The sequence below is a fragment of the Chiroxiphia lanceolata genome, chromosome 2 (assembly GCF_009829145.1).
Source record: "Chiroxiphia lanceolata isolate bChiLan1 chromosome 2, bChiLan1.pri, whole genome shotgun sequence".
Lineage (NCBI taxonomy): Eukaryota > Metazoa > Chordata > Aves > Passeriformes > Pipridae > Chiroxiphia > Chiroxiphia lanceolata.
Genome location: NC_045638.1, coordinates 69756532 through 69777944, shown reverse-complemented (window position 1 = coordinate 69777944; position 21413 = coordinate 69756532). Strand labels below are relative to the sequence as shown.

Sequence of the window (21413 nt, the reverse complement as noted above, 5' to 3'; positions counted from 1 at the left end):
ATATATTCAAATATCTGACAGCGTACTATTCTTTAAAGAGCTTCACAATTAGTTTCCATAAGTCTTATTGAGAATACACCCAGAAAAGAATGTTGAATATTTCTTAACTTATTGAGTCATTTTCAGAACACTTTCAGGAGACTTAAACTTAAATCTTCAATCCTAAGTGGACAAGAGCATCCTGTCTTGCAGTTCTTCTGTTGTTGCAAAATGCAGGCTGGTGGAAACTCAAGCACGTGACTGTATCTTTTAGTCAGTGACCTCATAAAACTCAGAGGGAAAGACCTAAATTACATATGAAAACTGCCTATGATTTTTATCAAAACCTTCAGTAGAAAAGGGGTATTTATTCAATACAGCAGTAGTTCATCTGAAGAAAGGATCTGTAACTCTACATCTCCCCAGACAGATGTTTGAATTTATGTTCAGTCTATTTAAACAATTTCAACTGCCCCCTTATGTTTTTCTATCATGGTTAACTATGCTGCTGTAAATCTTGCTTAAATGTGTTGTTGGACAATTCTTAATGCTGAAAAAAAAAGGTCTTAGGTTTGCACAGCTATGCCCAATTGAAACCACAGAGACCATAAGAACAAAAAACATATCTCCTTTTTTCTACTTCTCCAAGCACACTAAACACTAGGGAAGCTGAGCAGGGTCTGGTCCTTAGCAGCAGGAGTCAGAACATGAAGAAGTACTGATTAAATCAGAACAAGTGTTGTGAGTTTTTTTGGTTGGTTGGTTGGTTTGTTGTTGTTGTTTTTTAAATACACCTAATTATTTTCATCTTTCCACATCTTTAGGAAAGGGCTTTATTTAATCTTTTTCATATGGACAAATGTACAAAAGATTTTACAGTAATGATTGATGGACAGAATGTATCCTCCAATGTATACTCCAAGTCAATATTATCTTTGTAGCCTTTTCCAGAATGCACTTCCAGAGGTTATGAAAACATATCTTCTTACACCTTCTTAGCTTGCCTCATCCTGCATGGAAAACTTCTATGATGTTTTTATTACTTTAATTTTCCAGACTAAATAAGGGATTGTAAGACAAACCATAAGACTCTTGAAGAAAAAGGACTTCTTGATTTTACATCTCTTGTAAAGAACCAGCATCTTTAATGCTGCCAATCTATGTGAGATATATTTGTTTTAGATTTTTATTTGGCTATCACCATTAATGTTGTTTTTTCCACTGTCATACTCAATCTGCATGACATCAGCATGTCACCAACAGAACAGATGTCACTTTATTAAGGTCTTTTTGTTTTTGTGTTTGTTTTCTGTGCATTGTAATCAGTGATCTGGTCTTTCTTGACACACTACAATTTTCTTGCAGCAATATAGGTGCTCTGATGGGGACCGGGTGACATAACCTGGAGTGACATCCAACAGAGTGGCAATGATCTGCTAAAATATTTGAAACTGAAAAGAAAAATCTATCTCAGTCAGCTAAACAGCCTGAAGGATCAAAGGAAGCCAAGCAGTCTTCTGTCTGGAAAACACAAGTTGTACAGTAAAATAGTTCTTGGACTTGTTAATGGCTACTCGGATCACTAGCACCAATCATGCTGTAAAGATATTTAGGAGGTCATTAGAATAATGCTCTAATTTGTTCTAGCACTGTTTCAATAAACAGTTTAAAGTTGGTTAAAAACTTCCTTTAATATACATATATAAAAGCACAGGACTCAGGTCTTACAGTTTTACTTCAATTTGGGTATAAGATGGAGCTTCTCTTATAGTGCCTGACATTGAGTCACTTTCTAATAACATGCCTGCTGGTAGTAAGAGGCTCAAAATGCCATTTGTAGTTAAAATCTCTATTTGCAGATACATTGTCTTGCTTATTCATGCAGAGAAGTCATTTTACCTTTTGACCTTTCTGCTGGACTGAACAAAATGAGTGAAGACGTATTCTGACAGTCTTTGAGTGAATTGTGCCTGCAGCTGAAATTGCCAGTGTCTTGTATTATTCACATTAATTTATTTATAAAATACTTGGCCAAATCATTCCATTTTACATATTTACTTACTTTTGTTCACATTTATAGTGAAGTTAAAAAATTAATGAAGCAGAAAATCAAAGCATTATAGCTCATTTTAATCAGATATAAAGTGCCAGAACTGCAATGCTTCAAGCAGGACTAAGTTTTAAAATGATAAAATTTTTACTTAAAAAATTAATTTTGTTCATCTGTCTAATTACTTTCTATAGCAAGAAATTACTGAAAACATAAGTGTAAGCCCATGCTTAAATCCATTGCTGAAGTAGGGCACAATTTTCAAGATTTTCTTCTTGGGATAAGAAGAAATACTATGGAGGTTTAATAATAAACAGAGCTAATAATAAAAAGAGACCAGGGCATTTGAGAGATGCTACATGCCTTCACTCCTTGATCTCTTCAGGAGCTGAAAGTATCCAAAAGTCTTCTGGACTGAGTCATGCCTGCTGAAGTCTGACCTCATTCAAAAATGATTTGTTTTCACTGATACTTTAAAAGCCTGGAGTACCTGTCAGAGCTCTTGCTGGAAGCTGGCATATGTTAGCAAAAACTCTCTGGAGGCTGGAAAAACTCTGTAGGTTATAAGGAGTTATCAAGAAGTTGCGATTAAGTTAAGCATGACATTGACAGACACAAGAAGAAGAGCATATCATTCAGAAATTATTAAAAAGTCAGGTAAATGAGCTAAGGATCTGAAAAAGCATAAAAAGGCAAGTCATAAATACAGCTAATCAAAGAGGATATCAAAGAAATTAATAGTCAAATTCAGAGATTACTTTGAAGAACACAGGTGTGGAGCAGAGAGAACAGGCACACATGAGAAACACTGTGGACCCACAAAATGTGAACGTAGAAAATGGCAGAGGAACAGGCCACTCTGTGGTGCTGAGTATAACAAAGGATGTGAAGGTAAGCCCCGGGCAGGTTACTGCTGCTGCAGCTTTCACAGATTCAGTCATGTACCAGGACAGTGCTGACAAAGCAGTAACAGGAGAATCACAGAATCAATCAGGTTGCAAAAGACCTCTGGGATCATTGGGTCCAACCTATGACACAACACCAAGTCAACTAGACCATGGCACTGAGTGCTACATCCAGTCTTTCCTTAAACACCTCCACGGACAGTGACTACACCATCTCTCTGGGCAGCCCATTGCAAAGCCTAATGACCCTTTCTGTAAAGAATTTCCTCCTAATGTCTAACCTAAACCTCCTCTTGCACAGCTTAATACTGTAACCTCTTGTCCTGTCACTAGTTGCCTGACTTCTATCTGCCTACAACATCCTTTCAGGTAGGTGAATTTGCTAATTCATGGCAAACTGCAAATCAAGCTGATTAATGAGTGTCTATGAAAGTAAGTAATGTAACTATTTCAGATAAACATGTAACATGGTAGCAATGGAAGTGCTCTACTACCTGGTGCCCCCCAGTAGGTTTTTGTGATCTTTATGAGCAACTCGAATATCTTGGTTAGTGAAGCCATTACCTGCCTTATGCATTCTGTGTGAATAAATGTGCACACAGAGATGGTAGAACATGAATAGTCACGTGAAGGTTTCATCTAACTATAATGTTTTTCACAGAAATCATAAAAAAATTAGGCTTGACACTTTTGAGACTATTCATCTGTATTTCATCACTTCATGGAATTCTACTTTCAAATAATATCACTTGTGCATGACGCTTAATTTATTAGAGATACTACACAAAGAAACAAAATGAGAGTTTCTCTCTACCGCCACCACCTGCGTCTCCTAGAACGCTTCCATCAGCGCTGCCTCCGTACAATCTTAAACATCCACTGGTCAGATTTTGTGACCAATACATCTGTTCTTGAGCAAGCAGCAGTCACAAGTGTAGAGGCCATGCTGAAGAGAACACAGCTGCGATGGGCAGGGCACGTCTCCAGGATGAAGGACCACCGCCTCCCTAAGATCTTGCTCTATGGTGAACTTGCCACTGGCTGCCGCAAGAGAGGAGCCCCGAAGAAAAGATTCAAGGACTCCCTGAAACAACATCTCAGCCTTGGCCTTATTGATCACCATAATTGGTCCACTCTGGCCTCAAATCGGGAGGCCTGGAGACACAGCATCTATAACGCAGCTGTCTCCTTTGAGAACACACACAGGATCACTCTCGAGGAGAAAAGGCAACGCAGGAAGAACCGTTTCTTGCAGAATACACCATCTAAGGAGTCTTTCTGTTGTGCCTTTTGCAACCGGATATGTCTGTCACGTATTGGCCTCATAAGTCACCAACGTGCCTGTAACAAATGTGGATAAAGCCTTCCCAAATCTTCGTTCGCGAAGCTCAGCCATGATGATGACACAAAGAAACAAAATGAGAGTTTCTCTCTTACATACATATGCTTTGTGTAATTCTCTGCATGCATATTCTGCATATATATAAAGCCACACACAGACAGAGCTTGCAAATTCACTGTGCAATACATAGCCGATGGGCAACTCATTGATTTATAATGAGGCAGCAAACCCAGGGTAACACCAAGACGAAGGACCAGATGTTCCCCTGACACAGAAAAGTGCCCACAGAATCGACTGTCCCAGGGGTGAAAACACAGCCCTACCATCTGCCATGGACTGATTCAGACTGCACTAGAACAGGGTGAAGCTCTGGAACACCTGCAACATATTGGTGACATAATTGTGTGGGGCAACATGGTAGAAGTTTTTGAGCAATGGAAGAAAACAATCTGAATCCTTCTGAAGGTTGGTTTTGCCATAAAACAAAGTAAGGTAAAGGGACCAGCACAGGAGATCCAGTTTTCAGGAATAAAATGGCAAGATGGGTGTTGTCAGATCCTAATGGACATTATTAATAAGATAACAGTGATGTCTCCACTAACTAACAAAAAAGAAACACAAGCTTTTTTAGGTGTTGTGGGGTTTTGGAGAATGCATATTCCAAATTACAGTCTAATTATAAGCCCCCTCTTTATAGCCTTAAGCTGCACCAAGGGATGTTTAGGTTGGACATCAGTAATTTCTTCACAGAAAGAGTGACGAGACATTGGACTGGGCTGCCCAGGGAGATGGTGTAGTGACTTTCCCCGGAGGTGTTCAAGGAACGACTGAATGTGGCACTCAGTGCCATGGTCTAGTTGATATGGTGGTGTTTGGTCACAGGTTGGACTCGAAGATCCCAGAGGTCTTTTCCAACCTAAACTGATTCTGTGACTCCGCGAAACGCCCCGTAAGAGGACCGATTTCAAATGGGGGTCGGAGGGCTCGGTGCCCCGGCGGGGAGCCAGTGTGGTGGTTCTCGCTGTGGGTGTAGAGTTAATGTCCTTCACAGTGGCTGGTATGGGGCTGTTTCGTAAAGGCCTCGCGGAGCGCAGCGGCAGCTGCTGCCAGGGATCGCTCTGTCGCTCGAGAGGGGGGAACCCAGAGCCGGCTGGGACCCAGCGGGGCCGCCAGAATCACCCGCCCGGTCCGGCCTGGGCTGGGAGCGCCGCGGGGGCGGGGCCGCCACGGCTGCGGTTTGTCCCTCGGCGGCCGCCGTAGCGGGCGCGCTTTCCGCCGCCGCGGGTTTTTGTAGCGCCATGAGCCTGTGGGCCGACAAGCACCGGCCCGGTGCCCTCAGCCGCCTCGACTTCCACCGCGAGCAGGCGGCGCGGCTCCGCAACCTGGTCAGTGAGGCAGGCATGGGCGCCCGGGGCCGCCGCGCTCCGGCGGCCTCCCCACCGGGAACTGCCCACGGCCCTGCGGCCTCCGGGTCCTCTCCTCCCCGCAGGGAGGGTCCCTCGGGAGCTGGGATTCCGCCTCAGTATGGGGGAGAACTTCTCTACTGTGTAGGGGACCGCGCACTGGAACAGGCTGTCCAGAAAGGTTATGGAGTCTCCCTCACGGCAGATATCCAGGAACCATCCAGATGCAATGTGCTCTTGGATGGCCCTACCTGAGTAGGGAGGTTGGATCATATGAACCACTGGGGTCCCTTCCAGCCTGACTTCATTTAAACACAGGCTACCTGTTACTCCTTTGCCTATATTCAAAGCTTGCAAGTGAAACTCAGAAGTAATTCTCTCTCTCTCTCATAAATGTATGCGTGTCTATTTTAATCTTTCTTTTAAGCCTTTTTACCGTGTGTTTATTGCAGCTGTCATTCTAGTAACCCTAGAAGGCATGTAAATGCTGGGATGGGTTTCTCGAGGGGTTTGTTTGGGGTAATTTTTTGTGGGATGAAGTGTTTGAAGTGAAAGAAGTTACACATTTTCTATAGGAAATGTTGCTGCAGGAAAGGGATTCAGCAGTTTTAAGTCTATGTACTATGTTATCATGGAGCTGGAAGAGTCATTTAGCATAAACTTAGGTGAGAATGGAAGAATGCATACTCTCTTCTAAAGAAAATACTGGTATAACTAACTAATCTTGTTGCTTTTTGTTCAGGTTCAATGTGGTGACTTTCCTCATCTGTTGGTGTATGGACCATCAGGAGCTGGAAAAAAGACAAGAATAATGTGCTTGTTAAGGGAATTGTATGGTGCAGGAGTGGAGAAACTGAGGATTGAGCATCAGAGTATAACGGTAAAAAAATAAGTCTCCCATCTGCTATGAAGTAATATGGATATACTGACAGGTCTCTGTTGTGAGCCTTTATATTTTTTTTAGTTTTAAAACTAATTTTTTTTCCTCACTCAGTATATTCAAACTTCTTTATGTAATTAATCATACTGGTTTGGTTATATGAACAAGTAGTTTTCCAAATGTTCTTGTTCCTTGGGTCTTCAGGATGTGGGGTTCTCTGTTTTCTATGCCTGGTTGGCTGTTCTTATGTGTTATTTTGTTTGGGGTGAGGGTTTTAATTTGTTGTCTACAGGTTGGTTTGGACAGTAGCGTCTGTCATGACAGACTAGTTCTGAATTAAATGTATAGAATTTAATTTGTCTGTAGAAATAAGGGTTATTTTTTACATTTTTAGCACTGCTTTTTGCATATAGGCAAGTTTTACCTTGTTTTCTCATTCTCATAGTGGCGATTTCAGCATTAGCAAAAAAAAATCAATTTAAATTATATCTGCCCTGATCTTAGGCATTTATATATTACCTATTAAAAATCCTTGCTGTAGGAGGCTTAACCAGCAAGGGATTATCAGGCTTCATTGATAAATAGGTTATTTAATGTTTTCTTTTTAATTCTCAGTGGTGGATTTAAACTGGATGATAGAAATGTAGAATATATTTAACTGTTCGGACCCAAATTCGGTGCTGCTATAAATAGTAATGTTTTCTTCAAACAAAGTAGAGACTTGAAATTCTTTGACAGGAGAAGTTAATAGCCACTTCGGGCTTGTCCAGCAATTTTGCCTCCAAAACTTTTCTTTGGATGGGCAGAGTGTCACTTATTTTGAACAGCTGATGCCAGTAATGATCCTTCTTTTACAGAACTCTGGAGTAACTAGAGTATGCAGTAATACATAGCAGGTGTTGCTATAATAATCATTGTTGCTATTTTACGGGTGGATGATGTGTCAGTACTCCTTTTTTCCTTTGGAGGTAGGGTTGGAGGCATAGGAGATATGCAAGTCCAGTGTCTCAGCAGTTCTTTGATCTCTGAGACTCTTGGTTTGCCTGTTGTAGTCTGTAAGATAGATTTTTAGAACACTTCCTGAAACTTAACATGCTTACTTTCTATATAGGCACCTTCTAAAAAGAAGATTGAAATTAGCACCATTGCAAGTAATTATCACCTTGAAGTTAACCCAAGGTAAGTGTACAGTAAAAATGCCTCACTTCCAAGGTAAGCTAATGGTCATTTGTAGGTGGTTTCAGCCTGGACATATGAGGGACTGATTGCCCAGTTTGTTGCCTGAGCAAATTAGATAATGGTTTATGGGTTTGTTCTGCAAATGAGAACAGGGAGAGGATTTTTAATTGAACAACTCTAAATGAACAGAAATTGGGATTGCTGCATACTAAAGACACTAATGTTCTGCTTAACTAACCACATAAGCATGCTCTTGTTGAGGACTGGGTAACAGAAACAATTCTGGATTCATAGACTTAACCATTTCAGTTGATACTGAGAGGTTTTATTGGAACTAACATCTCCATATTGTTAGTTCTCTCACAAGTACAAAACTAAAATGAACTGATAGTTCATTGACCCAAAGTAAATACTCGTATTTGCCTGAAACTTGTAACGTTGCTTTAAGTCACATAAGAGTGAATGCCATTGTGCACTGGGAGACCTTGGTTATGTTGGCTTTGTTGTCTGTGTTGCACTTGTGAGATAATGTGTACCACGAAGTAACTTTGTGCTTACTGCTAAACCTTTGCTCATGCTGCTTTGCATTTTAGAAGCTATTCTCATGTGCCAGATCCCCTTAAAAATCTTGTTCTGCAGCTAATCTGTGTATTGATTAGTGAATATCTGCTGGTGTTCTAAACCAGACACAAATAATTAATAGTTTATCAATAAAAGCTGAGAGTTTCATTGGTAGTTAACTGAATATGTCATTTTGATGGTATAAAATGTGTCACCATTAAGTCTTCTGCTCTGGTAACCTAATACTACTAATACTTCTTCTGTTACACTGCAGAGAGTACTTAGAGCTTGAAACATAGATTTCACAGAATATTCTGAATTGGAAGGGACCCAAGGGATCATTGAGTCCAACTCTTAAGTGAATGGCCCATATGGGGATTGAACCCACAACCCTGGTGTTATTAGCACTGTGCTCTAACCAACTAAGCTAATCTCGTATAAAATAATTGTATTTTACCTTAAATACAAAAATCCTGAAAGTGTAGAATTAGCGTAGTAGTTGTTGTAGATAATAGTAGTGCTCAGTTTTGATTAAGAATCAATATATTGATTCATAGGCTTTAAGTATCAAGCAACTGTCATGTTTTTGTCTGACCAGACAGTAAACCTGCCTGTGCTGTACTATCACCTGTGAAATTTGATTGAGTTATAATACAGTGAAATGATGTTGTGCATCTTGAATAACATGGAATGTGATAAATGGCTAACAGGGAAAGGAAATGAATTTCTGGGAAGGACGCTGCAGACACTGACTGTGTTCTGAAACTTAAATTTAGTTAACTTTAGATAGAAATGTAATATTTAGCAGAAATGTTCTTCTTCCTTCAAAAGGAGTTTATTGTCTGAATTCCAAAGTGTTGTCTTCTGGTCACTTGACTAGCTTGGGTAGATGCTTTAGAATGGGTTCTGCTGAATTAGTGCATCCTTAAAGAATAAGGAGCAATAAAAATCAAATGCTTGTCTGGTAACTGCCTTTGTTTATTGTTTTCCTAGAATGTTTGATGTGGTCACGTGATACCATGGATAATCTTTTGCCATGAAATTATATCTCTGGGCTCTCTGTTGCTGCAGAAAATAATTTATATATTAGAACACTATTTTAATCACTTTCCATTTCTAACAGCTGGCATAGCTCATAAGGAGAACTGTAGTAGAAGGCTTGTTTCATTTTGATTACAGCACAAATACAAAAGCAAAGATCTGCTGCCTTGCTGAAGGACAGAGCTCTGCAGTCCAAGTCAGTGAAGCCCATGGAGCATTTTGTGAATTGTTGAGCTAATATGCCTTTCTCTGTTCTGCTGCCTTCTCCTTGGCAATAATGGAGAAGGTCTGGTTGAGTGGTGAAGAGAACAGCACAGACAAATGTCTTTTTGTTTGCTTGTCAGTGAAATATAGCAGAGCTACTACTGCTTCTGTGAAGGCAATTGTCTGGGATGCTAAATAGGCAGTGGTTTTTTTCCCCTTTTTCTTTGTGTTTTTTGGTGATCCACCTTGCAAGTCAGTAGTCCCCTCTGGTTGTCAAATCTGAGTCAAGCTAGCTGAGCTACTACTAACCTGGGGACTGAGAAAGCTGTGCAATGCTACTGTAGTGGCTAGTGAAGAGAAGGGGCAAGAGGAATTTCCCCATGTTTTACTGCCTTCCTACAGGAAAAAAGCAAACCTAATGCTGTAATAGTATATCAGTATCAGTATTTTACTAGTAACTTCAGTGTGTCTGCTATTCAAGTGTGCATTAAGAATTTAGGTTGTTTGTGGCATGACATCTAGTTTTTGGTGGGGAAGAAAAACCCCTGCTTTTGAGTCCATTGAGTCAGGCATCCTATTATGTTGTTAGACTTAATTGTTCTTTCCCTAATGAGTTGAAAAGTGTTCACATTGTCTGTCTTTGTCCAGGTTATAGGTAACAAAAGTTTAGATTTCTTGTCCCAGAAGAATAAGTTCTATTTTTATGAGTTAATTTGACAATGGTTTTGCTACTCTTCAACACAGTGCTACTAATCCAGCTGTGCCTGCATAAGCTTTGGGTTGTTCTTATTACTGGGAGGGTAACTTTCAACAAAGTATGTGTGTTGAGCTTAATTCTAACCCTAGCAGCTTCTGAATTTTGTTGTTGAGTCAGCGGGTTGGTTAGGGGGATATATTTTATATGCAATATAAAGTTGTTTTAAAACAAGATTTATTCAAACTCCTGTTACAGTGATGCGGGAAACAATGACCGTGTAGTAATTCAGGAACTCTTGAAGACAGTAGCACAGTCCCAACAGCTTGAGACAAGTACTCAGCGAGATTTTAAAGGTGAGTAGAACAGTTAAAACCAGTGAAGGGCTTTTTAAACTTGGTATTTTTTTCAGAAATTTTATCTCATTGTTTCATGTGTGTACCTTCATGCATTATGCAGGTAAAAACAAACCTATTCCCATTTAGAAGATTTTTATCCATAGTGTACAGAGGGACACTTGGTAAGAAAATGAAGAGACTTTAATTGAATTTTCCAAGATGCTTGTTTTTCCTCCCAATGACTAACTTGAAAGCAAAATCAGAACTATATAATGGGATTTTAGGAGAGAGGAAATCTTGATAGATAGTAGAGCAGAAATTAGCTGAAAATGTTCATGGATTTAGTACTTTGTCACATTTTCCTACTGTTCTGTCTTGCTGTTCTCAGAAAGTACTGTTTCACCTGAGCTGCTAGACACTGATTGTCTCTACCAGTTATTGATATATATATATCCTTACAGCTGCAGTTATACTATATACCTCAAAGTATCTTGTAAGCTGTCTGATATTGCTAGGCTGTGTGTATAACCAGAAGTGGAAGAAGAATACTGGGATGACTTGTTCCTCCAGGCTCTGGACAATTTAGAGCATTGAAATGAGCCATCTATCAGTTGCCTATGGAGGAACCTGCAAAGATAGCTGGTTAAGTTGGCTGTTTCGTATTAGGTGTCTCCTGATGGTTGTGAACCATTTTTTAAGTACATTTTTCTTTTCTTCTTTAAAAGACCATGGAAAGGTGCTGCAGCTACAATAATAAGGCAGCTTTTTGCTATTCCTTTGTCAGGCTAAGACATTGGCTTGTAGATATAAAATGTATTGAGGCGAGTCTTCAAGTAATTTTTGCTTTTTGATATATCCTTATGCCATAACTTCTCCTCCATTTCTCACTTCAAAACTCCTATAAGAAGTTACTATACTAGTTATCAGAGTGAAAGCTGCTACACCTATCTGGATTATTTCTTGGCACTGAAGAATTGCAGGCCCTGCTCTGAAGAAATTGACATTCCAGGACGTGAATATAGTGTGTGAAGGAGCAGATTGTACAGTCAAAAAAGGCGCGCAGGTTATCTTAATCTTTATTTTCCTGCCTGTGGAATCATACTGCCTTCTTCTGCATGTTATCATTTATTCTGGTATTATCACTTGTGTGTCAAAAGTATTTGTTTTCTTAGAAAGATTTGATATTAATACAAAACCCCACTCTTTTTAATCCTTTTTCCAGTGGTGCTGTTAACGGAAGTTGACAAACTCACTAAAGACGCTCAGCATGCTTTGCGAAGAACGATGGAGAAATACATGGCGACGTGCAGGTTGATCCTGTGCTGCAACTCCATGTCAAAAATTATAGGACCTATTCAAAGCAGATGCCTGGCTATACGAGTGCCTGCTCCCAGCATTGAAGATGTATGTTAAAATAGAAGCAAAAATAAATTATTTAAAAATCCTACTAGATAAGTTCTTGCTGTGGACTTACGAGATATTTTACTTTCACATAGTGACCTAGCTTTTCTTTGTGGTAGGTGACTTGTCAAGCATTGCTTATGAAAGACTGGTCCATCTCTGGTCCAGGAATCTTTCTAACGGGAGAATCTGTAGTTGCTGAACGGTTTGCTAAGTGTTGTTCTCCCTGATATCTGTTTTCCATCCATCTAGATCTGCCATGTCTTGTCCAGTGTGTGTAAGAAAGAAGGTCTGACTCTTCCTCAGGAACTGGCTCAAAGGATTGCAGAGAAATCTGGCAGGAATCTTCGGAAAGCACTACTTATGTGTGAGTGCTGCAGAGTACAACAGTAAGTCACCACAAAAATTAATGTAAATTATGCTGTCAGACACATGAATTACCTTACTTCTAAGGCCATGCTAGAATAGGTGACAATTTGCTCTGATATTAATTTTTAAAAAATTTATTACTATGTAGGTATCCTTTTACTGCTGATCAAGACATTCCTGAGATGGACTGGGAAGTTTACTTGAGAGAAACTGCAAATGCCATTGTTGGTCAACAGACACCACAAAGGTAGGTAAATGGACTTGTTTAGAGTTATAAATTATGTTTTTGGTATGTTCTGGAACCTAAAAAAAAAAAAAGTTGAATTTAAAAATGTGTCATCTTTAGTTATGTGTAATTTTCTTTTAATTCTACTGGAGGTGGTACTTTGCAGCCAGAGGAAGTGAGCTTTAAAATTGCTAGAGGACACTGAATGAGTATCAGGAAATGAAAAGCTGTTGCTTTTCCCTATTGAAGCTTAGTAATGAAAAGTGAGCATAGGCTTAGTTGCATGTTGTGTTTTCTGTCTTTTTTTTGGTGGGGGGCATGAAATGTCACTTAATTTAAATGCTTGTAGTGTCTGACCTCCTGATACCAAAAGCTGAGCATTGGTAACTGTGTCACTTTGGCCACCTAATAATCTTACCCCTTTTTATAAACAAGGAAACAGAAAAACAGCATAAAGGAATCCTGTGGTGCTAATCAGTTTTGTTTGTGTCTCCTCAGTAATCTTAAGCATGAATAATAACTTAGATATGAAGAGGAATTAAAGGAACACAAGCCTGAGACAAATTCTAATAGCCTTGTAGCTTCTAGATTAACTGAGACCATTGTAACTAGAGTATATGTAACTTGTCTTTTGAGTAAAAGGTGATATGCAGCATTGAATTGAAATTGACTTATGCAGTGCTTTTGGGTTTAAAATAACATGCAAAGCCAAAAGCAGAAAAGAAACTTTGCTTGGTTGACTTTTTCCTGAAACATATTTCACAAATAGTGAAAATACATTAGAATGCGTTGGGGTCATACTTCTCATATTTTGTGGTGTCTTTCCCACAGGCTTTTAGAGGTCCGTGGACGGCTTTATGAACTCTTGACACATTGCATTCCTCCTGAGATTATAATGAAGGTAATTCAGCTGTCCAGCTCTTATTGTGTTGTAAATATTAATGCTATGACAGTCCCAACTAGAGTTAAAAAAAACCAAAACACCACCGAAACATCACAAATTATTCGAATATTGATGGAAAGCTGTGTCCTTTCCAAATAGACATGACTCACCATCCGTGGAGGTGTTCAAAAAACTAGTACACTTGGCACTTTGTGATAGGGATTAGTAGGCCTGATGGTATTTGATCAAAGGTTGTACTTGATCATCTTGGTCCTATTTTACAAACTTAATGACTATATGATTCTGTAGGCTATATGTTTTCATATCAAATATGATTTGTTTTTTAAAAGTTTTGTTGTTAGAAATTCAGTATTTGCTATGTCCTAGTGGAGAGATGTGCTGAAGGATGCTAGAGTGGCAGGCCTTTTCAAAGACAGAAGTCATCTTGAGAGGAAAAAAGCAAGTGGGATGTGTATACTCTTATTTTTAGCATGATGAAAGGATGCTGAAGACATCTAGAGCAGAAAAAAGATTAAAGATGATGTTTGCAGCTTAACCTAGGTGGACTCTGCCTTCAGATGTAATTTTTTTTCAGATTAACTGATTTCTGTTTTCTGACATTTTTGGTAGTTAGATGTTTCTTTAATCTTCATTCTTATGGTATGTTAGTGCATCCTGCATTGCTATGTTGGGGAGGCAAAAGGTGCATATTCTCTACCCTCTCCTTTTTCATAAACTTGAAATGATCTAGAGATACTTCTCACTTAATCCTGACTGTTTTAGTACAGATGGATTTGCCATGATTTTATTACTGTCTGTGATCTAGATTAATGCGTTTTGGGGTTTTGCAATGACTAAAGTATTGTGGTCAAGTTGTATTGTGTCTGCACATAAATATGTACATAAATATAAACAGATACACTTAAATTCTAAATAAGCCCTTTCCTTTTTTTTTTTTTTATAAATGCTGTTTCTCTTTGCGCTCGATGCTGGCAAGATAGAAGTGGTTTTAATACACTTGCTATCTTGGTAAGAATTCTCCTCAAGGCCATGTGCCTCCATGCAGTAGAGGTTATAGTATTTGGAGATGAGATTAATTTATTTTCTTAATTAAGGCATAAATAGTTCCAGTAAATTATTCTTGAATGTCTCTGCTGTTGGATTAATTGTCATAGCTTGGCTATTTTCAGAGAAAGAAGGTTATCCTCTTAACAAAAAATATCTGATTTTTCAAATACTGTCCTGTTTTTTCCTTTTTTCCCGTTTTAGGGCCTCCTGACAGAACTTCTAAATAACTGTGATGGACAACTGAAAGGAGAAGTTGCACAGATGGCGGCCTTCTATGAACACCGCCTGCAACTGGGCAGCAAAGCCATTTATCATCTGGAAGCATTTGTTGCAAAGTTTATGGCAATTTACAAGAAGTTCATGGAGGACGGGCTAGATGACATGATGTTCTAACTGATACCCGAAGTTGTACACAGAATGTTGTGTCAAGATACCAATAATGTAGCAAATGCCTACTTGTCGGTGCTTGATTACATGTGGGTCTAGTTCTAAGTCAAATATTACTGTTTAATAAAGCAGTGTTTGCTCAGCTTTAGAAACCAGATGGAGTGTTTGACAGCCACAAATCCATCTTTAGATCCATACAAAATACATTGGCCTTTCAGAAAGACAACACGTTGCCTTGGAAGATGTATAAGATCATAGTTGCTTTGCAGTATTTGTAAGCTGACATTAAGAAGGGAGAACACAGATGCTGTGTGCTTGGTTTTTGTTTGTTAATCACAGATGGGCAGGGCTGTAATAAAAAAATGCTTTTTCCGTGTTGTGGTAAGTTTCAGCTTGAACATTTATTTCCTGCCTGCTGATCTATACATCTTATTGTTTGTCTGTTTTTTTTTTTTTCTTAGCCACATTGTTTTCTGTGGTGTGCTCACACAGAATGTTTTCTGACATTTTTTTCTTTGTAAGCAGTTGTGTTGAATTTGTGGATGAACAAACTTTTGTGTTGCTTGTAAATCATGTTGACCACAGGGAACATCTTGTTTAGAAGAATTATACCTATATAAAGCAAGTCCACTTGCTGTCTGATACTTTCACCTCAACATACATAATGCTGTTCAGGTAAAGGTTATTCCTTTAACTATTTTGTAACGAAGGATAAAGTTTTGGCTTTTAAAAAATATTTTTTCACCTCTTAAATTGATATGTGACATTTTTAAAGTGGCAAAAATAAATTGTAGAAAATATGAACAAATGAAATGCTGAATTGGTGTTTTATACTGTCTGTGATATTCTTTGCTTTGACACAGACATCTTTCAGAAAGGTGGGATATCCCACACATGCTCTGAGACTAAAGGGAGACACTGAAGTTTAAAAAATCCAAGCAAATACAAGCAACAAGAAAAAGGAAAAACCAAAACCAACCTCCCAAAATAGTAATAATAATACTAGAAAGCCAACAACACTTGAAATGCTTTCCTGCTAAAACCAACCCCAAAAGCTAGTGTGGGAGAACAGGAATGTATGTAGGGGGTTGTGAAATACAGTTGAAATGCACAGGGACTGTAGCTATGGAGGGTGGGGAGGCAGGAGCTGGACTGTAGGTTTGTTTGTCAGGGGAGAGACGCAGAGGAGCAACTTCTTGTTTCAAAAGGCCTCAGCAGCTTTGTTCAGGGAACCCCCAACGTGAATCTCTCTCTAGGTGTTCTTGCTGCCTCCTGTTGAAGTTCCATTTTTATCCTGTTCTAACTGGAATAAATCAAGAGTACCCAAGGATGGAAAAAAGGGATAATGACCAGGGTTTTCAGAGAGAGAAAATAGCTGTTACTATCCCTGAGAGCCAGCATTTTCCGCTGATGATCCTACTCCTGCCTCTTTGTCTTCCACAGTCTAGAACACAAATTTAAACACTTGGGCACGCTATCTCATAAGACTCTGCACATGTCTTTCCTGCCTAGTAATTTTTCAGGAAATTTTGCCTTAGTATCCATCACAGACTCCCTGGGAAGTGGTCATGCTCCCAAGCCTATCAGAGTTCAAGGAGTGTCTGAATGATGCTTTTCATCATATGTTTAGTTTTAGTTAGTCCTGTGAGGAGCAGTGAATTGAATCTGATGATCCTTAGGGGTCACTTCCACCTTGAGAGATTCTGTGATAATGATCAGTGCTTTTTGGGAACATTTTAAAGGCTAACTGCCTCGGATGCTGCTTCACCTCCCTCCTGGGTAGCTGCCTTAGAGGCAGTATGGTTGAGAACTGAGGTCCTAGGCTGTGCTGGAGGAAACAAGGGCCAGTAACCTCCTCCACCCGTGTGCTGTGCACTGGCAAATGGCACTGATGGGAATGTATGAGCAGGGGGCTGTCAGAAATAAGGAGTCTTCTGCCTTTTTTTCCCCTTGTGGTACTCCCTTTTACCAAAAACCTTTTAACCAAAAATACAGAACTTTAGGCTGGCAAGCAAGGGTCTCCTGGGATGGGCACAGCTGTCTCTGCAGCCTAGAGCAGAATCATAGAATCACTTAGGTTTGAAAAGACCTCTAAGATCATCTAATCGAACTGAGCCTGCACACACAGAGCCCAGTGACAGTTCTGTGCTGGACCTACACTGAATGCTGCTGCACACCTTCACAGATCAAGTGGGAACGGCAGTGCAGATAGACTTTTAAGCACTGAATAGCACAGGACCGACCCCTAGATGATCCGTTTCTTCAGCTGATTTTATCTTTTGAGACCTGCTTAGAATTGTTTCTGAATTGCATGCTGAGGGGATTACCCTTGCTTTCATCCAGCAACACCTCCTGCTAGTTCAAAATGAAAACTCCAAGTTGCTCCCTCCTGGGTGGGACTTAAGGATTGAACAAGTCTAAGAGGTTGCAGAGGAGTCGGCTTTGTGCTAGCACAGAAAGCCAGTGGTGAAACTGATTTAAAAAAAAATGATCAAGAAACTAAAGGCAGTAACTTCTGGTAAAACTTTCTCTGCTCTGCAAAGATTGGCTGTGCAAAGGACAAATGGTGCATTCACACTTTATTCTCCATTTCTGAAGTCCAAGCATTAACTCCTGTGAGGAACATTATTTTTAAAGTCGTATTATTTTTAGACATCCATGATAAACAACTCTCCTTGAGAATTAATCACAATAAACATATCTGATTGGAAGACTGATTTTAAAAATGTATTTTGTTGAATAAATTCATATGAACAAAGCTGGCATGAGGAATATCCCCTTCTCTGCCAACGAAGTACCCTGATTATCACAAAGTAGAAAGTAAGGTAGAAAAGAGCTCAATATCTCAGATTTTCCTTCCAGTGCAGGGTATTCAAGATTATTACAGCTAATTGATATAAAGTAATAGCTGTAATTTGTCTTGTTGGAAAGAGATGTGGTATGCTTGAGCAACCTTTAGTCCTCTTGCTTAACATTTTTTTTTCATCCATGAACAATTAATGCTGTATGAATTTGTTTCAACTAAACCCCAGAGTAGCAGTCTGGTGAATGAAAGTTGGTGACAGTCAAATGTGTTTCTAGTTCTTGAAGGCCAAAATACTTGTCTTGATCATTACATTCCCTAAGGAGGGAAGCAATGTGAACGTGTAAGCATGCAAAAGAAATTAACCACTCTTGTTGAATGTGTCCTGAAGGCTAATCAACAGTATATCATGCAAGTTGCATGTCAGGAATTAGTTGTATAACAAAAAATGATCAAGATTAAAATAGTTTGCCATTAACTTCAACACACTGAACAATTGACTCAGAATTTTCTCTGTTACCAAAACTGAAATTATTTTCTGCCCAAATTAACAACTGGTGCCTACACCAGGTTGTTTTTTTGTTTGGGTGGTTGTGTTTTTTGTTTGTTTGTTTGTTTTGTTTTGTTTTGTTTGTTTTGGTTGTGTTTTTTTTTTCTTTTTAAAGTGGTGGATGCTTTGCTTGTCTAAAAATTGATCCTATTAATAGTTAAACATTCCTGTAACAGATTCTCTTCTGCAATGGTGTACAGTGTGTGTGCTCAATTTCTGGAAGATATTGTATAGTCTGTTTCAGCAGTCCTGGAGTTAGTGGATATTGTCCCAGTCATTTGAGTGTCAGGTGGTATTTCAGTGGAGATGGGTTTGGCATCTCTGAAACGAGAGAGAGGCAGCAGATAATACAAGAACTTAACTTCACCACTGGTCCATCTGTGTTTATCCTAGCAGCCACCAGCTCCGTCCTGGCACCTTCTTGGAGCTGATCTCCAGTCCTGTCCCAAGATGTGGAATAGTGTAGGTCTTTTTTTGGGTGTTTTTGACCTCTTTTCAAGCCACTATATACAGTTACAAAGAGCAAATTTTGGTTAGGGGGCCGTAGAAGACTGAGAGCTGGAGGCCTACTGTCTTGCTCCCTCTCTTGGTTGACCCAGTGTTTCCCCAAATAATTTTTCGTGGTTTTACTTGGGACAATTTTCTTTGATGTTTTAAATGTGAGGCTTTTAGTTGGCAATCTGTGACAGCCAGTGAATGGCACAGTTTCACTGTAGCTAAATGTTGCCAATGTTGGCTTTCACTGCAAGCAAGCTGGTGTTCTTTTTTAAGCTTGTGATAGTATGTTCATGTCAAATGATTTGTTGTGCCAAATTATCAAGGCAACTCTTAAAACACTCCTGGTCACAATGAAATCTGAAAGGCATGTTAGTAAAGCATGTGTTTCGAGAAATCCATGGAATATTTTCTGTGCTTTTCTTAGAATTCTTCCGCAAAATGTTTCAGTCTTGAGTGAGAGGGAAGAAAATCAGGAGCCCTATTGAAGAAAAGAGAGAAAGAAGTCAGAATGATGAAGCAGGCAAGGAGAGATCCTGGGGGAAGACAGGTATACTCATTAATTGTATTTACATTTCAAAGTCGAATTATCTGCAGTGTTCTCAATCATACCCTACACTTATATTCCCTGCCACACACCATGAATAATAAATGCATTTTGAAGGACAGAGTAAGTGACCAAATAGGCTTCTTCCTCTTTTAATTTTGTGGATGATCTTAATTTGAGAGGTCAGTACAAATGCCTATGGTATGTGACAATTTTAGGCTGGTAGTTACTAATTAAGACAGAAAGCCAGATGCTGGCTAAGGCATTTTCAAATACATCACAGATAAACTTGCAGGAGCTGATTAACTCAAACAGAATGTCTCCTTCGGTGATAGCTACCAATTATACTTGGAACTATTTTTAAAATTAAAAAGGATGAGGGAAAAGGACTTATGAAACTCTTGGCTGAGTTTTCTCTGGAGAAAGAATTTTGATAAAAAGTGGGGTTAGCTGTTTGACAATTAGCAGACAATTAGAAGAAGGACATTTACCCAGTGGGCAAAAATCTTTTATGATAGTCTCACACTCATCAAACCTGTTTATGCCGAAGGAGGATAAACCGTGTTTCACTCACAGTGTTTTAGCCCTAGTGATATGAGCAGCACTGGCTGCTGCTGCTGTGCCAACTTCACGTGGGCTGTGTGGGACTCAGTTTGACAGTGCTTCACTTGGCAAGCACAGAACAGAGGACGCCAAGCTGTGCTCATGGATCCTGGGGTGGCTATGGACAATTTTTGCAGAACTCCACAAAAGAAGTTAGGAACAACACAGCAACTGCCTGTGCAGAAAACGGAGAAATCTCAAACACTGGGAAATTTTTTGAGATCTCCAAATCAGAAAAAAAAAGTGGGAAAACATTGATTTTATTTATATTAGTATCTGTAAAGGGGAACATCGCTGGTAGACCAGAGACAGTGTCAGACACTGGAAGCTTTTCTGAAAGTGTCCCTTGGACAGGTAAGGCCTCAAATGATTGTAAATTCAGAGTGGCAGGTGCTGTAAGGAAGAGCTGAGACAGGCTGCTGCTTTTTGACTTTTCTCCCAGCTTAGCATGGAATTTTTCTTCGTGGTTTCTACAAAATAGGAATATGTAGTAAGCATTGTTTGACCAAAAGGCCAAGGAGAGGATGAGTCCACCTGATTTGAATGTTGTTCATGCTTCTTTTTCCCATCCTTAAAACTTAAAGGATGCCTAGGTAGGATCCATCTCTCCTAACTAAAGCATTGAAGTGTCAGTGTTTAAGGCTGAGATCCTCTCTAAGCTCTTTCCACAAGCAATGGAAAAAGATGAGCAGGTGCTGAACACAAGCTAGCTAGTCCCAACAGCTCTTCTAGGTGTATTTCACCCCTCAAAAGGGGCTAGTCCTTGCTATTAACTCCACAGGCAATATGGAGCACAAAGCTAGTCTTACATACAGACTAGATGCCTAAACTAAAAGCCAGAAAAATTGTACCTTTCTATTCTAGAATCCATCTCAGAATACCAAAGAACGCAAGGGGAAAACAAATTAGGATCAAGTGCTGCTCAGGAGTGCAGAGCATTTCCCTGCTATATTCCTTTGTGCAAGGTAGTACCTACCCTGAGGACTGCAAATACAGGCTGTGATGTAGAAATGTAGGAATGCATTCAGTCCTGGTTTTGCTGCTGGCATCCTGTTCAAAATGAGAATTTCAAATAGAGCTTATGGCTTTATAACATTTCTGACATGCATAAGTGTGAGAATTTATTAATACATGATCCTTTCAAACAAATCCGTGTTTTTACCTTTTTTCCCCTGCATAGTCAGGACCCTGTCCTGGAGTAGTTTCATTTGCGAGAGTCTGAATTCACTCTGATCCCAGGAAGCCCAGAGGCAGCCATCATGAGTGGAAGCCATCCCATGTGGAAGCAGGTCTAACCTATGCCTTAGGCAGAACTTCTGTACAGAAGAAGTGGTCCTTTGCAGTTTGTTTCATTCAAAATAAGTACATTAACTCCTTGTTGAAGGTGAGAGTTGCTTTTAGAGCCACTAGCAGTTGCCCAGAGATTAAAATTCCTTCCAGTTAGGCGAGTATTGTCTCTGTGACACAGATCTCATTTGGAAACAGCTGGCCTAGAGCAGGTAGAC

General features: G+C 39.5%; 1 protein-coding gene across 1 annotated transcript; it reads left to right on the top strand.

Moving 5' to 3' along the window:
- The first annotated feature begins 5484 nt into the window (after positions 1 to 5484).
- Positions 5485 to 15290, top strand: RFC3 (replication factor C subunit 3). The gene is made up of 9 exons (XM_032680570.1): positions 5485 to 5661; positions 6422 to 6559; positions 7671 to 7738; positions 10497 to 10594; positions 11799 to 11980; positions 12230 to 12366; positions 12495 to 12593; positions 13404 to 13473; positions 14725 to 15290. The coding sequence occupies exons 1-9, from the start codon at positions 5575 to 5577 to the stop codon at positions 14914 to 14916; spliced, it is 1071 nt and encodes a 356-aa protein (XP_032536461.1). The 5' UTR covers positions 5485 to 5574; the 3' UTR covers positions 14917 to 15290.
- The last annotated feature ends 6123 nt before the right edge of the window (positions 15291 to 21413 follow it).

Coding starts and splice junctions, on each gene's coding strand:
- RFC3 (XM_032680570.1), top strand. CDS start 5,575: ATGAGCCTGTGGGCCGACAAGCACCGGCCCGGTGCCCTCAGCCGCCTC. Junction 10,595..11,798: donor TACTCAGCGAGATTTTAAAG/GTGAGTAGAACA, acceptor TCCTTTTTCCAG/TGGTGCTGTTAACGGAAGTT. Junction 11,981..12,229: donor CTGCTCCCAGCATTGAAGAT/GTATGTTAAAAT, acceptor CCATCCATCTAG/ATCTGCCATGTCTTGTCCAG.